Below are 17,825 nucleotides of genomic sequence, written 5' to 3'. Positions count from 1 at the left end.
GTGTAACCACCCACCATTATCTCGCCACAATCCGGTCTCCGAATCTCAGAGAGAGCTGCAATCCCGATGTCCAAACGCTTGAGCTCAGATGATAACAGAGACAGGTGATCATCCTCTCTTAGGGATAGGACATTCCAGGCACCCACCCGAAGGGACCGCCTCAGGTTAACCCAAGGAGACCGCCGTCTGGTGGACGACACCTCAGCACCACTCCGACACACTCTCCCGCAATCTGACCCAGGGATGTTACCCCGTGGTTTCCCTCCTAGCATCAAAGATTGGGGGTCCCGAAGGCTTTGCCCCAATCCCGTCATCCGGTGAGCTGCCCTGCGAAGGGAAGCTGCACAGGAGGTACTCCCACGGAGTGGGTTTTCAGATTTTTTTGCGTTTTTGCGTTTTGCGGAATGAAGGGTTTTACGCTGGCCGGAGTGCAAATCCTGCCACCAACCTCCTAATAAGAAGTTACCCAACTGCAGGAGGACGTCCGCAGACACAGTTGGGCACTAGATATGGATGGCCGTTGGCTCACAAGGAGCTCCTCCGCCCTTTGACAGGTTTTGTTTTTAATCCTGCTGGGTGTCCATATCCAAACACCCCCCTCACCAGAAAACCTGGTGGGGGAGACGGTTTAGTCGCCGACAACCCGACCATGGAACAGGTTAGTACAGGTTTACATGGTACCTGTAGCAGGTCACAGATCGAACCTGACCTGACATTGTTCCATTGGAGCTCTCTTTTAAGATGTATTCCGTTTCAAAGAAAATGGTAGTGAACAAGAAGCTTTCTTAGTTAATGCTGCTTATCCTAAAGAACATTACAACAGTTATTACCTCCACCATCAAAGGTGGAAGGAGGTTATGTTTTCACCCAAAGGTGGAAGGAGGTTGTGTTTTCACCCAAAGAAAGTGGTGGAGAGAGTGGGGAGAGGGGAGGGGGAGGGAGGAGAGAGTGGGGAGGGGGGAGGGAGGAGAGAGTGGGGAGGGGGAGGGAGGAGAGAGTGGGGAGAGGGGAGGGAGGAGAGAGTGGGGAGAGGGGAGGGAGGAGAGAGTGGGGAGAGGGGAGGGAGGAGAGAGTGGGGAGAGGGGAGGGAGGAGAGAGTGGGGAGAGGGGAGGGAGGAGAGAGTGGGGAGAGGGGAGGGAGGAGAGAGTGGGGAGAGAGGGGAGGGAGGAGAGAGTGGGGAGAGGGGAGGGAGGAGAGAGTGGGGAGAGGGGAGGGAGGAGAGAGTGGGGAGAGGGGAGGGAGGAGAGAGTGGGGAGAGGGGAGGGAGGAGAGAGTGGGGAGAGGGGAGGGAGGAGAGAGTGGGGAGAGGGGAGGGAGTAGAGAGTGGGGAGAGGGGAGGGAGAAGAGAGTGAGGAGAGGGGAGGGAGGAGAGAGTGGGGAGAGGGGAGGGAGGAGAGAGTGGGGAGAGGGGAGGGAGGAGAGAGTGGGGAGAGGGGAGGGAGTAGAGAGTGGGGAGAGGGGAGGGAGTAGAGAGTGGGGAGAGGGGAGGGAGGAGAGAGAGTGGGGAGAGGGGAGGGAGTAGAGAGTGGGGAGAGGGGAGGGAGGAGAGAGTGGGGAGGGAGAGAGTAGAGAGTGGGGAGAGGGAGGGAGGAGAGAGTGGGGAGGGAGGAGGGAAGGCAGGAGAGAGTGGGGAGGGAGGAGGGAAGGCAGGAGAGAGTGGGGAGGGAGGAGGGAAGGCAGGAGAGAGTGGGGAGGGAGGAGGGAAGGCAGGAGAGAGTGGGGAGGGAGGAGGGAAGGCAGGAGAGAGTGGGGAGGGAGGAGGGAAGGCAGGGAGGAGAGTGGGGAGCGAGGAGGGAAGGCGGGGAGGAGAGTGGGAGGGAGGAAGGAAAGTGGGGAGGGAGGAGGGAAGGCGGGGAGGAGAGGGGGAGGGAGGAGGGAAGGCGGGGAGGAGAGTGGGGAGGGAGGAGGGAAAGCGGGGAGGAGAGTGGGGAGGGAGGAGGGAAGGCAGTGTGAGGGGAAAGGAAGGCAGCGTGAGGGAAGGGGAAGGGCGGGCAATGTACCGGGGAGATGAAACACGCCCAAACAGCAACGTTTTCATTTTGATCGCTGGGTTCTATATAAAACCGGGCAGGAGCATTTAAAACCCATGCTATCTACTTGGCAAAGGCCTACCTGCAGGCATGCATGCTCACCCATGCAGTGACCTTTGCACCCCTCTGATCAGCTCACTCCGAATCGGTTTTGTACATGCTACACTCTGGGGAAGCCATTTTAAATTAAAACTAAACTATCAGTCCTTAACAGTTTCCCATGCACATTCCTCCAACCTCCTCATGGCACACGTTAACCATGCACCTACCCCGGCAATATACTCATCCTTTCACTCGCACACGTGCACGGATTCGCACCGGCATGCTCAACTTTCCCCCACACCCACACTGTAGTCCCTTGGGGGCTTTGGCACTGCAGCACATCTGCTCCCCACATACCGAAGCACATGGTTCGTGAGACAGCTCGTAACCTCCACCACAGCACCACACACCAGAGGCCCGGGTGCGAGTTAGGTCTCTGAAACCCGCTAACCACACACAAGTAACCAAGCATGTAGGCATGCACACACACCCCAGCATAGAGTCCCTAAACAAACCCCAATCGTTGTACCACATCAGTGTGTGCTGTCCATGTACCTCTCCTTGCTTGCAGCAACTGCCCTCTGATTGAGATACACCGATGTGCTCTCTTGCGGGGAAACGTGTGCCTTGCACGCATTCTACCCCCAAACTGCTGCTAAAGTCGATTCCGCAGTTTAAATGTTTAAATTCAGCTCAGTGTAAGAGATTCTCAAGCTTATTGCATGTGCGGAAATTAAATAAAGGTACAAACACTGGCATGTCTGGGCATTTATAAGCATTGTGATATATCCAGCGATTTGTAGGTATGAAGATGAGCGATCAGCAATGTATCCAGTGATTTGTAGGTATGAAGCTTTATCATATATAAATGGACCTGTTCCAATGCTAAGCATTTTTGAGATGAGCAGACAAAATGGCACATTAAGACCCAGAGATGAGCGAGGTGAACGCAGGCTGACCAAAGGTAAGCCTGTTTCCGGTTTTACCGTTAATCATAATATAATGGGCATAAGCCTGGAACTTCTAACACACTTTTCTCCGAACATATTCTGTTCATACTTCCGGAATCTTCACATTATGTGTTGCATGTATTTACACAGGTGATAGCGGATTCAAAAAATAGAATATAGATAGAATCGATGACATCACAATCAGCAGCGTTCGGCGGCAAACCGACGGCTGGGTCCCAGACGACATGTTTTACTTAACTAAGTCCATGAGTTCAGGACGTTTGTTCAACTCAGCATTTACGACTTTTATCATGCGATGTTGTTATTCTGTTGATGGAGGTAATACAGAAACGATGAATATGTCAAATCGTTCATGTTACTCATCCGGCACTATGTGTCAAGGCCAACAATTTAAAGTGACCGGTCTAACACCTAACACCCAGATATATATATATATATATATATATATATATATATATATATATATATATATATATATATATATATATATATATATATATTCATACACACGAGTGGGGTATGCTTACACATTATGCCAGCTCAGCATATGAACCGTGTTTCCCCATTATCTCGGGTCGCTCACCTGCATTTGATTTTTCATTTATTTATTTTCATTATTTACATTTTCATTTACAGATGCTTTCCGACGGTTTTGTGATTTTTCCTGGTGTATTGGCTTCGATGTCTGTCGGCATACAAAATTACCTTGCTTCCTCATTATCTGGGGTCTCTCACCTGAATTTTTTTCATGTTTTTTTTTTTATTCATTAATATTTCCATTTACAGATGTTGTCCGAAGATTCTGTGATTTATTTATTTTTCCGGTGTACTGGCTTCGATATCCATCGGCACGCAAAATTTCCACTTTCTTCAGACCGATCTTTAATATCATTCAGTCAGTCATTGGTTAGAAATAGCTTTATATAAGTAGCTCGGTCTTGGCGTGCATGCGTGTGTGCCTGCGTGTGTGTCTGTTAACAATTAACCTCTGGCAGATACCACTAATCAAGCAATAACAGTACTTTCAATCTGCAAACCGTATGATATAGTCAAGTAAAGTGAGGATAGATGGGCCAGTTTCAATTTACACAAAAATATAAACTCTTCCTCCTTCATCTTTTTGTTCACTAATGATAATGGATATCAATTGGAATATCAATTGGAACCAGAAATTGCTTGCTATATTTAATACTTTTATTTTTTTCAGCATTTCCATTTTATTCATATCTTATCTATAATGTAAAAAGGCTGTGATTAATATCCCATTAACACTCTCCCCATCTGCTTCCTGAGTATATCATTAGGCCAGTGCTATGCACCGCCTAATTTTTTTTTTTAGCAATTACGCAAACATTGGAGTTCCTATCAGCGAAGCGACGGGTCTTACATTCCACCATTGTATAACCCAATCACGTTGCTCACCCGTAGTTGGAGGGAATAACCAATCAGCTCTCACCTAATACATTACCCCAGGTGACTAGGATTTCAATAAATTAACCCCATTGCTCTTCCAGCCAAAGAAAGCCGTATAAAGCAAGCAAGCAAACTTATACAAGGTAAGTCCCTTCAAACAATACGAGCTTAGAAATCAGAAATTGGAACGAAAACAAAACAATATTCCCACTACCAAGTTTTCACACTATTGTATCAACTTAACATTTCTGTTTGACTAGATTTGGTAACTTTGAAAACAAAATACACTTTCCTTCATGCCATTTGAAGATTTTGATGTTTGCTTTGACACTTTTTTTTTTCTTGCCTAACGCTTGGAATGGCTATATTGTTTATTCACTTGTCTTTTGTAATCCCACCGACTTACTTTTTTGTGAAGTCCTCTAACACCCATTTTTAGTCTTCTCTCTTGTCTGTCTATGAGTGCATTGTGTGCTTTCTTTGTGGTGCTGAGGTTCATAATTAACACTGAACCCACAAACCCCAGTGCAAAGCCCGGCGTATGAGGTACCTGAGCCAGCGGAATTAAATCCTGCATTCGTGACGATGCCTGTGATTGTGGAAGAACCGGAGAATCCAAAGGACCCACCAGATAAAGGGAAACGTGAGTTGTTTTCACAGAAATTGCATCGATCGTCTCATGTGTCATGATGTTGGTGTGGAGTGAAAAAGTCGATCCGATGTTGTTCTCAGGAGAAAGGACATCATTGAAAAGGAAGAGGAAGAAGACGTAGTTTGATTTTGAACGGTGAACAAAAGTTTCTGGTAACCGGAAATAAAAACCTTCAGTTCAATTTTTATTCTGTTACGACTCTGACTCCTCCGACAACAACTATTCCGAGTCCGAGTGGTCTTCCACGCCCCCTTGTTCGTTCCCTTCTGTCTGCTCTTCCTCGCCCCCTCCCCCTTCCTGTCTCTGCCTCCCTTTTTCTTGTGTGTCAGACCTGTCAACATTTAGTGTGTCTTAACATTTCGGCAAATTTTTTATTATTCTGAAATATCTTCAGCAGCAGATGGCGCCACATCCTTCCCAAGATATAAAACCGCAGTGATCTAAAACAGGATGTTTTTTGACCATATTCTTACGAAATATTTTTCAGAATTTCCACTAACAAGCCGTTTCACTAACAAGCAGACCTTATTGAAGCACTAAATAGTTTTATTTCGTCGTTTTGTTTTTGAATCGTAAGTTTCAAATCGATGTTCATTTTGCATGTTGTCTATTCCTGTGTGTGAATAATTAAACATGTATTGATCGCTCGAGTGCTGTTCACCGATGCTTACCGATCGTTTGGCATCGTTGTAATGGCCCGTGGTTGCCAAGCCGGTCGCGGTTATATGATGGTGAAAAATGGAGCATTTGCTGAAGCACAGACAACACAGTACCCGAGAGATCATAAATTCCTGCAGTGAGTACATGGAACTCCTCCTTGGAAGTGCTTTAAATCTGACCCTTTCAAACACTTGATGCCAGTTATGGCTGTAGACAAAAGATAGCAACACATACTTGAGTAAATCATCTTCCCATTGGATTTGAAAGGAGAAGCCGCACAGCTCGGATTGCATTTTGTAATTCAAGCAAGGGGGGAGGGGGCATGCCGCTGGTGGTAGACGTCTCAAAATGCTCTCTAAGGACAAGCCAGAAATTCGGTCTCGAGCGGTGTTCAATAGTAAGAACGCTACACACAGACAAGTAAAGTCTTTGAACAAACAATTTCCGACATCAGCTTTAAAAAGATCCAGATGCTGCAGCAATGAGGTTTTTATATGGGTGGAGGGGGGAGGGGAAGGGGGGCGGCAGTCGTGTATTTGCAGCTGCATAGGCCTATAGAGAGGTGTCAGGTTCGCCCTGCCGCTTGTGATTTCCTTGGAGGTACCACGCAATGCTTGTATTATGGATTGTAGAACAGCGCAGGCTCGCTCCGCTTTTGTTATTCCCTAGCATCGCTTGAAAGAAGCTTTCTGCCTTAAGCTTTAGCCCAAGGCATCCGATCACCTCTGCAGCCCTAGGTCCTGGGTTTAAGCCCTGCATCTGACCCGCGCCAAGCCCTCCCTTTGGAACCCCGCTCCCCTCTTATACATCAAGTCCTCCCTTTGGACCCCCACTCCCCTCTTATACACTTAGTAATTTGCCTTTTTGTTTGCTTGTTTGCTTGTGTATGCTCATTAGATGCACATGCGTTTCACCAAAGTGGTATTTTGTTCTGTAATTACAATATTGTTTATATTGGCATCGCAACCGAATAAATCATCTCACCAGCTCTGCTTTCCGGATGACCACATGTTGAGTTTCTGAACCGCCGTTCCATAACCTCTTGGCACGGCGCCCTCCCTTTTTCTGCCTGCCATCTTGGCCTACAACCATCCTCTGTAAATAAATAGCACGCTCACCCTGGGGAGATGATACATGCGTCAGACGCTGAAAGCAATTTGAAATCATTTGTGTGCAAATATTCTGTTTAAACAAGACGGCGTTCAATCGGGCTTGCACCTGCCGGTTATGTTATAACCCGAATGAATTATACCCGAGAAGTGCAAATACATTATCGTTGGCAAAATGGAGGAGGGAAATCAGTGCTCGTACTGGACCGAGATTGATCTCGTGAGAAAACGCAAGAATTTTAACAAGTCCGTGATGTCCGCATCCATTAGAAGATGCGGTCAGAGCTTAGAATGTAGAACTTGTCCATTTTTGTCTTGCTTTTATTTATTTGCTTATTTGTTTGTCTTACTCTGAAGAACAATCAATCGCTGATTAATCAATTTGTAATAAAGACATTTTATTTGGGACTGTTTTTTGTATAATCATAAATTTTCCTATAAAACAGAGAGTATTGTTTAGCAGCTGTAGCTTGAATCAGAAATTCAGATGATGCTCTGCTGTTTTAACTTGAATCCTGTCTCTCGTATCACATGAAGGGGAATTTCACTTGGTCGAACCAAAAGCTGTTCCAATGAAATTTGATCATCTTTTAGACAAGGGCTCAGGAACTCGACCACATACCTTTTTAATGTATGTACCATATTTGCTCGAATAAAGATTGATAGTGAAATGAATCTGGTCGAATTTTGAAATTCAACAACAGGTATGATTCATTCATGGTTAGTAATGAGTTCCATTTGGTTTGGGGGTCTGGGCTGGCAGGATGGCCTGGAGGTATGCGCACCTGCCTCTGAGCTGTCTAGCCTGGGTTTGAATCCCGACCCAGCCTAGCTATAAACTTCATCCTGGTGTTTTGCAGGCAGGGCAAGGAATCAATGTGTGTGCCATTCTTTGGAAGGACGTTAAGCTGGTTGTCCCATCTGCCAGCATTAGTTGATGGACGTTGGAGATACCATGGTGTCTTTCACGAAGAGTAGACGAGTTATCGTCAGCATCCTGGCTAAAGTACAAATTTACCAATCGGTCTTGAGTTGTATTCAATTACAAATTGGTCTCGTGCGAACAGATGAGAACACAGCTAAACATCCTTCCAATAGACGGCACAGAAATTGATGAATCACCCTTCCTGTAAGACACCAGTATGACACAGTTTATATCTGTTTCGGGTTTTGAACCAAGGCCAGACAGCTCTCAGGTGAGTGTGCATACCTCTAGGCCATCCTGCCAGCCCATGGTTGGGGAATCCTGTCTGAGTTATCCCTTCGTCGGCACAAAAGAGGTCAGCCTTCCCCTTGGTTTCCATGACAAACACTTTATCAACCTTAAGTTGATTCAATCCATTGATTACTTCCTATATTGGGACGAATTTATCAGACATTTCCTTATTTGTACTCTGGGTTTATTAAGTAAGCGCTGCGGGGTGAGATAGGCTACAAATAACAGTGAAATCCACATCCTCGGTCAAAACATGATCAGACTTGCTCCAAACGTGGGTTGATCCTTCATTACTCCAGTGGAGACATGTTTGGTGACATTACAAGCCTGTTTGATGGATGGACAATGTCTACATCATGCATTCGTTTATGATGGGAGAGTATAAAATGAATGTGGAGAGCATTTGGAAAATAATGTGTTTGCTTTTGCATGTCCATGAATATCAGATTAAATTTTGGTTTTCATCCAACAGGATATACAAGGTCATTCTTTTGCATTCCAGAGCAGTTATGTGTAGGTTTCCTTTCTAAACCGAAGAAGGCCGTTCCCATGAAGCATGTGAACCACTTGGTCAATTTGTTTGTCGTGCAGATATACTCAAATATAGCATACTCCACCATACTCAAATATAGCAAGTGGTATAACTTGGTTTTGAGGCACCTACAAGACCACTTGCTACCGCCGTGCAGGCGATAGCTCGTATATTCTTCGTGAAGGACAATGTGAGATCTTTAACGTTCACCAACTAATGCCAGCAGACAGTATGCTCAGTTTAACGTCCATCCAAGGAACGGAACACATTTTGATGAATCACCCTGCCTGTAAAACAGTTTATAGCTGGGTCGGGATTCAAACCCAGGCTATGCAGCTCAGAGGCTAGTGTGCATACCTATGGCTGAGGCCATCCTGCCAGCCCAGATAGCAGTGGTACAGCCTCTGGAATGTTATGATTATTCTCGTGCCTGCAGTCAAAGGTTGGAATTTAAACGTAGTTACTTTGGCCAATGCAGGATTCTGATCAGGAGAATTAATCCAGAGATTATTTACGTGAAACTGTCCTTCGAATAGAACTAAGGACGTTGAATTAAGAGCATTTTTGTTTTGTTAAGTCATTTCTTATGGTATAATAAAAGGCAAGTTTTCAGAAAACGGAATCTTAAAATACCCGGAACAAATCGAGCCTTTGCAAGGTATGCCATGTGTGTGCATGGGCCATCTGCCAGGAATGCAAGACCTGGCACATGCCTGGTGGATGCAGCAGGAGCAATGTTTGGACATTGGAGTATCCATTTCATCACTACTTGTTATTACCTCCACCACCGAAGGTGGACGCAGGTGATGTTTTCACCCCTGTTTGTCTGTCTGTCTTTGAGCAGGATATCTCAAAAAGTTACGGACCGATTCGGCCAAAACTTGGTGGACAGGTTGGGTGTGTGACGAGGATGAATTGGTCCAATTTTGGTGGTTGAATCGAAATCCTTATCCAAAAAATCTGAAACTTCATATCTATGACCTAATGTTAGTAAAGAATTCAATTTATGATGTCATCACTCACATGGTCTGGTGGCAATATTGGATTGAAAAGAAAAACGTCTATTCTTCAGAACCGCTTAACAGATCGATGCAAAACTTCATACGTATGATCGACTCGCCATGAGAAATATAATTTGAATTTTTTTTTCATATTCATCTTCATTGATGCAATTTAGCCTTAATGTGCATAAAAGTGGTTGTTAAATATCCTACTAATCGATGAATAATAAATAAAGCTATGGATAATGGCAATGTATGTGACATAATAAGGTGGGTGCGTGAATGATACGGGTATCTGGGCCATACTAGTAGCTTGTTCAGTTAACGATGATATTTTTGTTCATAATAAGCATGCGAAGTGAGATGATGTGCTTCACCGAGTGCCATTCTAGTTTTTTTTTTTAAAGTGATTCTTCACCATTGAGAGATGGGGCCAAAAACTACATATATATATATATATATATATATATATATATATATATATATATATATATATATATATATATATATATATATACATTTTTTTAGATATATATATGTATGTATGTCAGGTCAGGTTCGATCTGTGACCTGCTACAGGTACCATGTAAACCTGTACTAACCTGTTCCATGGTCGGGTTGTCGGCGACTAAACCGTCTCCCCCACCAGGTTTTGTGGTGAGGGGGGTGTTTGGATATGGACACCCAGCAGGATTAAAAACAAAACCTGTCAAAGGGCGGAGGAGCTCCTTGTGAGCCAACGGCCATCCATATCTAGTGCCCAACTGTGTCTGCGGACGTCCTCCTGTAGTTGGGTTACTTCTTATTAGGAGGTTGGTGGCAGGATTTGCACTCCGGCCACCGTAAAACCCTTCATTCCGCAAAACGTAAAAACGCAAAAAAATCTGAAAACCCACTCCGTGGGAGTACCTCCTGTGCAGCTTCCCTTCGCAGGGCAGCTCACCGGATGACGGGATTGGGGCAAAGCCTTCGGGACCCCCAATCTTTGATCGGAGGGAAACCACGGGGTAACATCCCTGGGTCAGATTGCGGGAGAGTGTGTCGGAGTGGTGCTGAGGTGTCGTCCACCAGACGGCGGTCTCCTTGGGTTAACCTGAGGCGGTCCCTTCGGGTGGGTGCCTGGAATGTCCTATCCCTAAGAGAGGATGATCACCTGTCTCTGTTATCATCTGAGCTCAAGCGTTTGGACATCGGGATTGCAGCTCTCTCTGAGGTTCGGAGACCGGATTGCGGCGAGATAATGGTGGGTGGTTACACCTACTATTGGTCTGGTCGCTCTGATGGTTACCATACCCAAGGAGTTGCTGTAGCTGTGTCCAATAAGCTGACCCCAATGATAATTGAGGTAACACCGGTCAACGAGCGTATTATGAGATTAAGGATTCGTCACTCCTTAGGTGTCATTTCCCTGGTCTCTGTTTATGCTCCGACTGAGGCGAGTGATCTCACCGTGAAGGATGCATTCTACGCCACACTCGAGTCTGTGGTTGATCAGTGCCCCAGACGAGATACACTTCTAGTCTTGGGGGATTTCAATGCATCGACTGGAACTGATAGGGATGGTTATGAGGTGTGTGTTGGTCCCCATGGGTCAGGAACTATGAACCAGAATAGCACTAAGTTCCTTGACTTTGCAAGAAGTCATGGACTTAGGGTGGCTGGTTCATGGTTTCAGCGCCCAGAAGCTCATCGCTGGACTTGGTATTCCAACGCTGGCGGTGTGGCAAAGGAGATTGACCATGTCCTCATTGACGGTCGTTGGAGGCTGATCCAGAACTGCAGGGTCTACCGGAGTGCTCAGTTCCTCAATACTGACCACAGGCTTGTTGTAGCAACTCTAAAGCTGCACCTTAAATCCTGGAGAATGGCACCATCCCAGCCTAGGCTGGATGTTGCCAAGCTCAGGGATGAGAGAGTAGCTGAGGAGTTTGCGAACAGGCTGAGTGGACACTTGGGGGGTCTGGGTGCTTTGGGGGGTCCTGAAGAGTTGTGGAGCGCCTTCAAGACCACCGTCCTTGATGTTGCCGGTGGATGCCTTGGAGCTCACCGCAGGGCAAAGAAGAATTTTGTCTCTCAAGGGACACTGGATACCATTGACCAGAGTCGCAGGGCCAGGCTGAATGGCAGAGCTGAGCTGTTCAGGGAGCTGAGGCGTAAAACTGTACGTGCACTGAGGGTGGACAAGGAGGCCTATGTGCGAGGAATCTGTGAGGGGTAGAGCATCACCTGTGGACAGGTGATTCTCGTCCCGCTTACAGGGGAATTCGCGCATTACGTTCATCCAAGCCCATCCCTCGGAGCACTGCAGTTCGAGCAGAGAGTGGTAGGCTCTTGACAGAGGAGTCTGAAGTGAAGGCCCGCTGGGCCGGTTACTTTGAGCTGTTGTACCAGGCTGATCCCCCAGCTGTCGAGTTGGACGTCAAGGATGTTACAATCCCTGTTGCTGACCCTCAAATCAACTGTGGTCCACCTTCGCTTGTGGAAACACGGGCTGCGGTGAACCAGTTGAAACGGGGCAAAGCTCCAGGGATCTGTGGCATCCATGCCGAACTTCTCAAGGCTGGTGGAAATGCTGCACTCGTGTCGTTGCATGCAGTTTTGTGCTCTGCCTGGAACACAGGCATCATCCCAACTGACTGGAAGAGGGGCCTTGTTGTCCCTCTCTGGAAAGGGAAGGGTGATCGCCAAGACTGCAACAACTACCGAGGGGTGACGCTGCTCTCAGTGCCGGGCAAGGTCTTTGCTCGGATAATTCTTGATAGGGTTCGCCACCATCTGATTGAGCACCAGCGTCCAGAGCAGTCAGGCTTTACACCAAAGAGGTCAACGATTGACCGTATCCTTGCACTTCGTGTCCTCACCGAACGCAGACGAGAGTTTCGGCAGGGGCTGCTTGCAGCCTATGTTGATCTCTGTAAAGCGTTCGATTCAGTGAATCGGGATGTCCTCTGGAGGATTCTTGGTCTTCGTGGGGTGCCACCAAAACTGATCGATCTGATGTCTGAACTCTACTCTGGTACTGAGAGTGCTGTGAAGTGTGGTGGTACCACCTCTGACTTATTTCCAGTTGTTACTGGAGTTCGTCAGGGATGTGTACTTGCCCCCACACTTTTCAGCACTTGTATGGACTGGATTTTAGGGAGGATGTCGGAGAGATCAAGTTGCGGTGCATCGTTTGGGAATGTCAAGATCTCGGACCTTGATTTTGCAGACGATGCAGTCATCTTTGCGGAGACTTTAGACATCCTTTTGGGGGCCCTCGAGGTGCTGAATGAGGAGTCGGAGCCGCTGGGATTACGGGTTTCCTGGGTCAAAACTAAGATCCAGGCTTTCGGTGACATCTTGGATGCTGCTGTCCTGTCTGTGTCTGTTTGTGGTGAGGATGTTGAGGTCGTGGAGAGATTCACTTACCTTGGCAGTGATATTCATGTCTCTGCTGGCTGCGAGTCAGAGGTCAATAGACGTCTGGGTCGGGCCTGGGGAGTCATGGATTCACTGGATCATGGGGTGTGGCGCTGCCGGTACCTGTGCGGGAGGACGAAAGTCCGAGTCTTCAGGTCCTTGGTACTTCCAGTCTTGCTCTATGGGTGCGAGACTTGGACTCTGACCAAGGATCTGAGACGGAGACTTAATTCCTTTGGTACCAGGTCTCTTCGGAGAATCCTTGGCTATCGCTGGTCGGATTTTGTATCCAACGAGCGGTTGCTGAGAGAGACTCGGATGAGATTTGTTACCTGCATAGTCCGTGAGCGTCAGTTGCGGCTGTATGGACATGTGGCTCGTTTTCCTGACGCTGATCCTGCTTACCAGATTCTCTCAGCGAGGGAGTCTCATGAGTGGAGGAGGCCAGTGGGCCGACCACATGCCTCATGGTTGCAGCAGGTTGACCATCATCTCAAGGAGATGAGGATGGGCCTGGCATCTGCCTGGGGGATGGCCAGACGGAGGCCCCTGGAGTACCGGCGGAAAGTGGACGCAGCGACGCGCTGTTCTGGCACATGCTCCCATACCTGACCTGATATATATATATATATATATATATATATATATATATATATATATATATATATATATATATATATATATAATGATATTTCAAGAAGTTGTGGATGGGTTATGGCAAGACTTGGTGGATGAGTTGGTTTGGTGACAAGAATAAGGTGATTAGATTTTGGTTCAGATCTGAATGCAGATCAAGCCTATCAGTGGGATACAAAACGTAAACTGTTCAGCCTGGTGGAGGTATGCGCTGTGGCGAGCGGCATTCTAGTTTGTTGAATTTTTGGCGAAAAATAAATACAATTATGCTCTTTTGCCTTGACATGCCTCCATGCAATGTTTACATTTGGATTTAATCCTCACTTGGTTTCTCAGCATCTCATCTTACATTGGGTAGCCATGTCGGGTGAAATGAGGAATTCTGTGTTCGAGTGGGTTAAACCTCACTCAGTTTCCTCACTTGACCGATTTGAATGGACTTTTTAGGAGGCCGATAACATGGATTGATAAATAATTGACAAAATGCATCTTTCTTTCTATTCCCAACGCCAAATTTGATCAGTAAAGTTCATCAGTGTTGGCATGCATTGATCCTGAATGGATCTGAAAGCTGCAAGTAAAATCTTGATGAGGATGAAGAAGGAGGGAAGGAAGAATAAGAGGGGGAATAATGAGGGTTAGAATTCCTTCATTTTTCATTTGTAATGAGCATCAGCCCACCTGTGGTGAGCAATTTCAAGCAGTGCTATTTCCACAAAGTGATACTTTCTTCTGAAACACCCTGTAGACTTTAAAAAAATGGCATACTGTATACTGTAACCATATTCGGCCTTGCTGGACCAACAGCAATGTTTTTGTGAGATAAAATGCTAAAAATTGAATTTTTCCACAAAGTGATGTTTTCTGGGACACATCGTACACCTGAAAACCATTTTTGGGACATACTGTAACCATGTTTGGCCTTGCTGGACCATACTGCAATGTTTTTGTGATGTAAAATGCCAAGTGATCAATTTTGAAGTTTTTGTCATACATACAATATACCATAATCAAGATGCTAAACAGCCATTTCAGGGCAAAGCGTGCTTTAGCATCCTTATGAAGTTTTTTTGGTTGATTCATCATCTCTGGGCTATCCTGAATCAGAATCAGACGGGTGCCAGACTCGCACCCTTGAGGAATTTTTTTTACAGGCGAAAAACAAAATGGCCACCACCGAATTTCGATAAATTCTGTTTTGGGCTATATCTTCACTTATAATGCACTTACACACACAATTTTGGTGTCTACTAACATGTTTCATGCGACAGACAAGGTAAACGTTGATGATTCTCTCAAGATTGGATGACAACAGATGGTGGAATTTGAATCTGGATGGCCAACAAGCTTCAACAAGACACTCACCAAGAAAGTGACCCTGATGACTTCGACCAAAAAGAGCATCAAGCTGGATGGAAGGCCAGTATATGATACCGAATTGATCTACACCTGAGTCATATGTCTTCAACAATACAGGGATGTGGATATCAAGGATGTCCTCTCTTATGAACTATCCCCTGTTCCAGCCTCCTTGTTTGATGAGAGCGGTGCGATGCGGGCTCAGTCGAAAGCAATCCTGAAGACGAAACTCCAAGTTGAGCAATCAAGTCGAATCCAAGGTGTTCCAGATGCTGTCATCATCGATGGATGCGCCATGTTATGGACTGTACATTGGCCCACAAATGGTACAGTTGAGGATTATGTGATCAACTTCATGGGAACCATCAAATACCACCTGGAGTGTTGTGACGTATACCTGATTTTCGACAGGTACATCAAAATCAGCACGAAACAAATGACGAGATCCAGTCGCGCAGGTCATGATTCAAGTCGAAAACATCAACTCAACTTACACACAACACTTCCAGCGCAAAAAGTGGTTCTAAATGTAGCCTACAACAAAGTACAACTGATCGATTTGATCTGTCAGTATCTGATGACCCACATTGTGGACAACCAGACCAAACTGGTGATCACCGGAAAAGATCCTTCACCAGTACAAGTATGGAACAATTCCACTCTCCAGAGACAGGATCTGAAAACACACCATGAAGAAGCAGATGTCATCATCATTCATCACTTAGTTAGAATTGTGTCAGGTGTCAGTGGTGACTCAGACATCAAAGTGGTCTGTGACGATACAGATGTCTTTGTCCTGTTGATTCATTTCTACCTCGAGGAAAAGATGACTGTGGATGTCAGCATGGAGAGTCCATGTGCTGGGAGGGCGAATGGAGCCTTTCGCAAAAGAGTACTTAAACACAAAAGCATCGCCAAATATCTGCCTGCTGTACATGCTCTGACCGGATGCGATACTGTGTCGTATTTGTTTGACATTGTAAAGGCCACAGCGCTGAAAGTACTAATGGGCAGACATCATCCCACCTTACTTGGTCAGCTGGAAGCAGATGAGGAAAAGATGATATCTGAGGCAACTACCTTCATTGCTGCCTGTTATGGTTCCAAATTCGAAGGTGATATGTCCACACACCGGTATCAGTTGTGGAAGTCTAAGATGGCCAACTCCAAGATTACCTCTGCTCCGAAATTGAAGTCGTTGCCCCCATCGCATGATGCCTTTGTTCGACATGTACATCGTGCTCATCATCAAGTCATTATATGGAAATCGGCCACTCAGTCAGACCCTTCGAACTTGGATCCCATCAAGTATGGATGGCAAGAAGGTGAGGACGGTGCGACGTTGTGTCCAACCACACTTCCACCTGATGTGTCTGCTGCACCAGTCACCATTCTGCAGCTGATCAAGTGTGGATGCTCCACCAGCCGGCCATGTTCCACCGGGAGGTGTGGTTGTGTGGCAGCACAGATGTCATGTTTGATGTTTTGCGGTTGTAATGCTGGATCAGACTGTTGTAACGAACAGCCAAGGGCAGTAGCTGCTAATCACGATGACGAAGACTGAACATAATGTTGAACATTGCATCCTTAACAAAGTTAATATTTGTTTGCCTAAAAATAAAAGGTAATTTAAAAATCATATACATGTTCATACTTACTTTAAGACATAACCCAAAGTCATAGTCAACTATCCACATGTATCCGGATATATTTGTGTAAAAATCGTATTCAAATATAATCATCAATTCATTGATCATTTCAAGTAAGTTACTTCAGCCGTCATTGACTATTATTGTACATAGTATTAATATTTGAGGGTTCATCAAATTCAATTTCTTAATCGAAGTGATCAGTGGAACTGCAAAATAGCCATTTTTCATATTAAAATGGTGGCCATCTTGAAAATATGAGACAGGTCATATATATATATATATATATATATATATATATATATATATATATATATATATATATATATATATATATATATTGTTGCGAATTCGCGCCTGCCGGCATGCGATCGGCCGCTCGACTCGAATGGTGGCCGCCTCGCCCACCGGAACGGACAATTCAATCGTGACCCTCTCTGACCAACGCCGGGAACTAGTCACGGGTTGGGGTTTAACCTCACCACGATCGTGCCAATTGCCCACCCGCGCAGGATAGGGTCGCTCGCCAAATTCGATCTACCTAAGTACCTGCGCGAATGGTCGACCGGGCGATCGCACCACACCACACGCCGACTCCGGACACGAACCGCTTAAGCGGTCCGTTCCGTGCTACAGTGATAACCGAGCGGTGTTATCGTCGGCCTCGACGCTTCCGATTAATTATCGGGCGTATTAAGCCCACTACAAACCATTTACGTGAAGCAGGATGGAGGGTCAATAAAGAAAAGACGAAGCGAAACGGGAAAACAGTTCACACAATGCACATTTATTACGCGACACACGGAGAGCACACATATACAGCCAAACAGTCAAAATGCACATATAGCAGTTACAACAAAAGAAACAATGACGCAGAGTTACTACCGACTACGCGCACACACGGCAACACTTGTCCAGTTCAATTTTACAGACGGCGCCAACACACATTTACTCAAAAGCAAAGGAAAGAAGCCACCCTCATTGACAAGGGGGCAGAAGGGCCTGTAGGCCAATATGCACGCGTGACCTGAAGGAGCGGCCAGGTCCGCGAGACCGGGTGGGTCCTACCCGCGTCCTCGTGACGCGTTGGCGGACGAGCCTCAGATGTGGCCGTGTGGCTGTGCCCCGACTCCGTGCTCCTTGGCGGGTTTC

The 17,825-nt window shown here is 46.2% G+C and overlaps 1 protein-coding gene across 5 annotated transcripts in view; it reads left to right on the top strand.

The window, feature by feature from the left end:
• Positions 1-6,766, top strand: part of SNAPC1 (small nuclear RNA activating complex polypeptide 1) — a 39,477-nt gene extending 32,711 nt beyond the window's left edge. For all 5 annotated transcript variants that reach the window (XM_085851346.1, XM_085851342.1, XM_085851343.1 and 2 more), the window contains exons 10-11: positions 4,984-5,100; positions 5,190-6,766. In XM_085851346.1, the coding sequence (XP_085707472.1) occupies positions 4,984-5,100; positions 5,190-5,230 (158 nt within the window). In that variant the 3' untranslated portion in view covers positions 5,231-6,766. The remainder of the gene's footprint in view (positions 1-4,983; positions 5,101-5,189) is intronic.
• Positions 6,767-17,825: the final 11,059 nt, after the last annotated feature.

This window comes from Eptatretus burgeri, chromosome 13, assembly GCF_056783735.1.
Source record: "Eptatretus burgeri isolate ZD-2024b chromosome 13, Ebu_testis_v1, whole genome shotgun sequence".
NCBI lineage: Eukaryota > Metazoa > Chordata > Myxini > Myxiniformes > Myxinidae > Eptatretus > Eptatretus burgeri.
The sequence above is the reverse complement of the archived record's forward strand: the minus strand, read 5'-3'. Positions and strand labels throughout refer to the sequence as shown.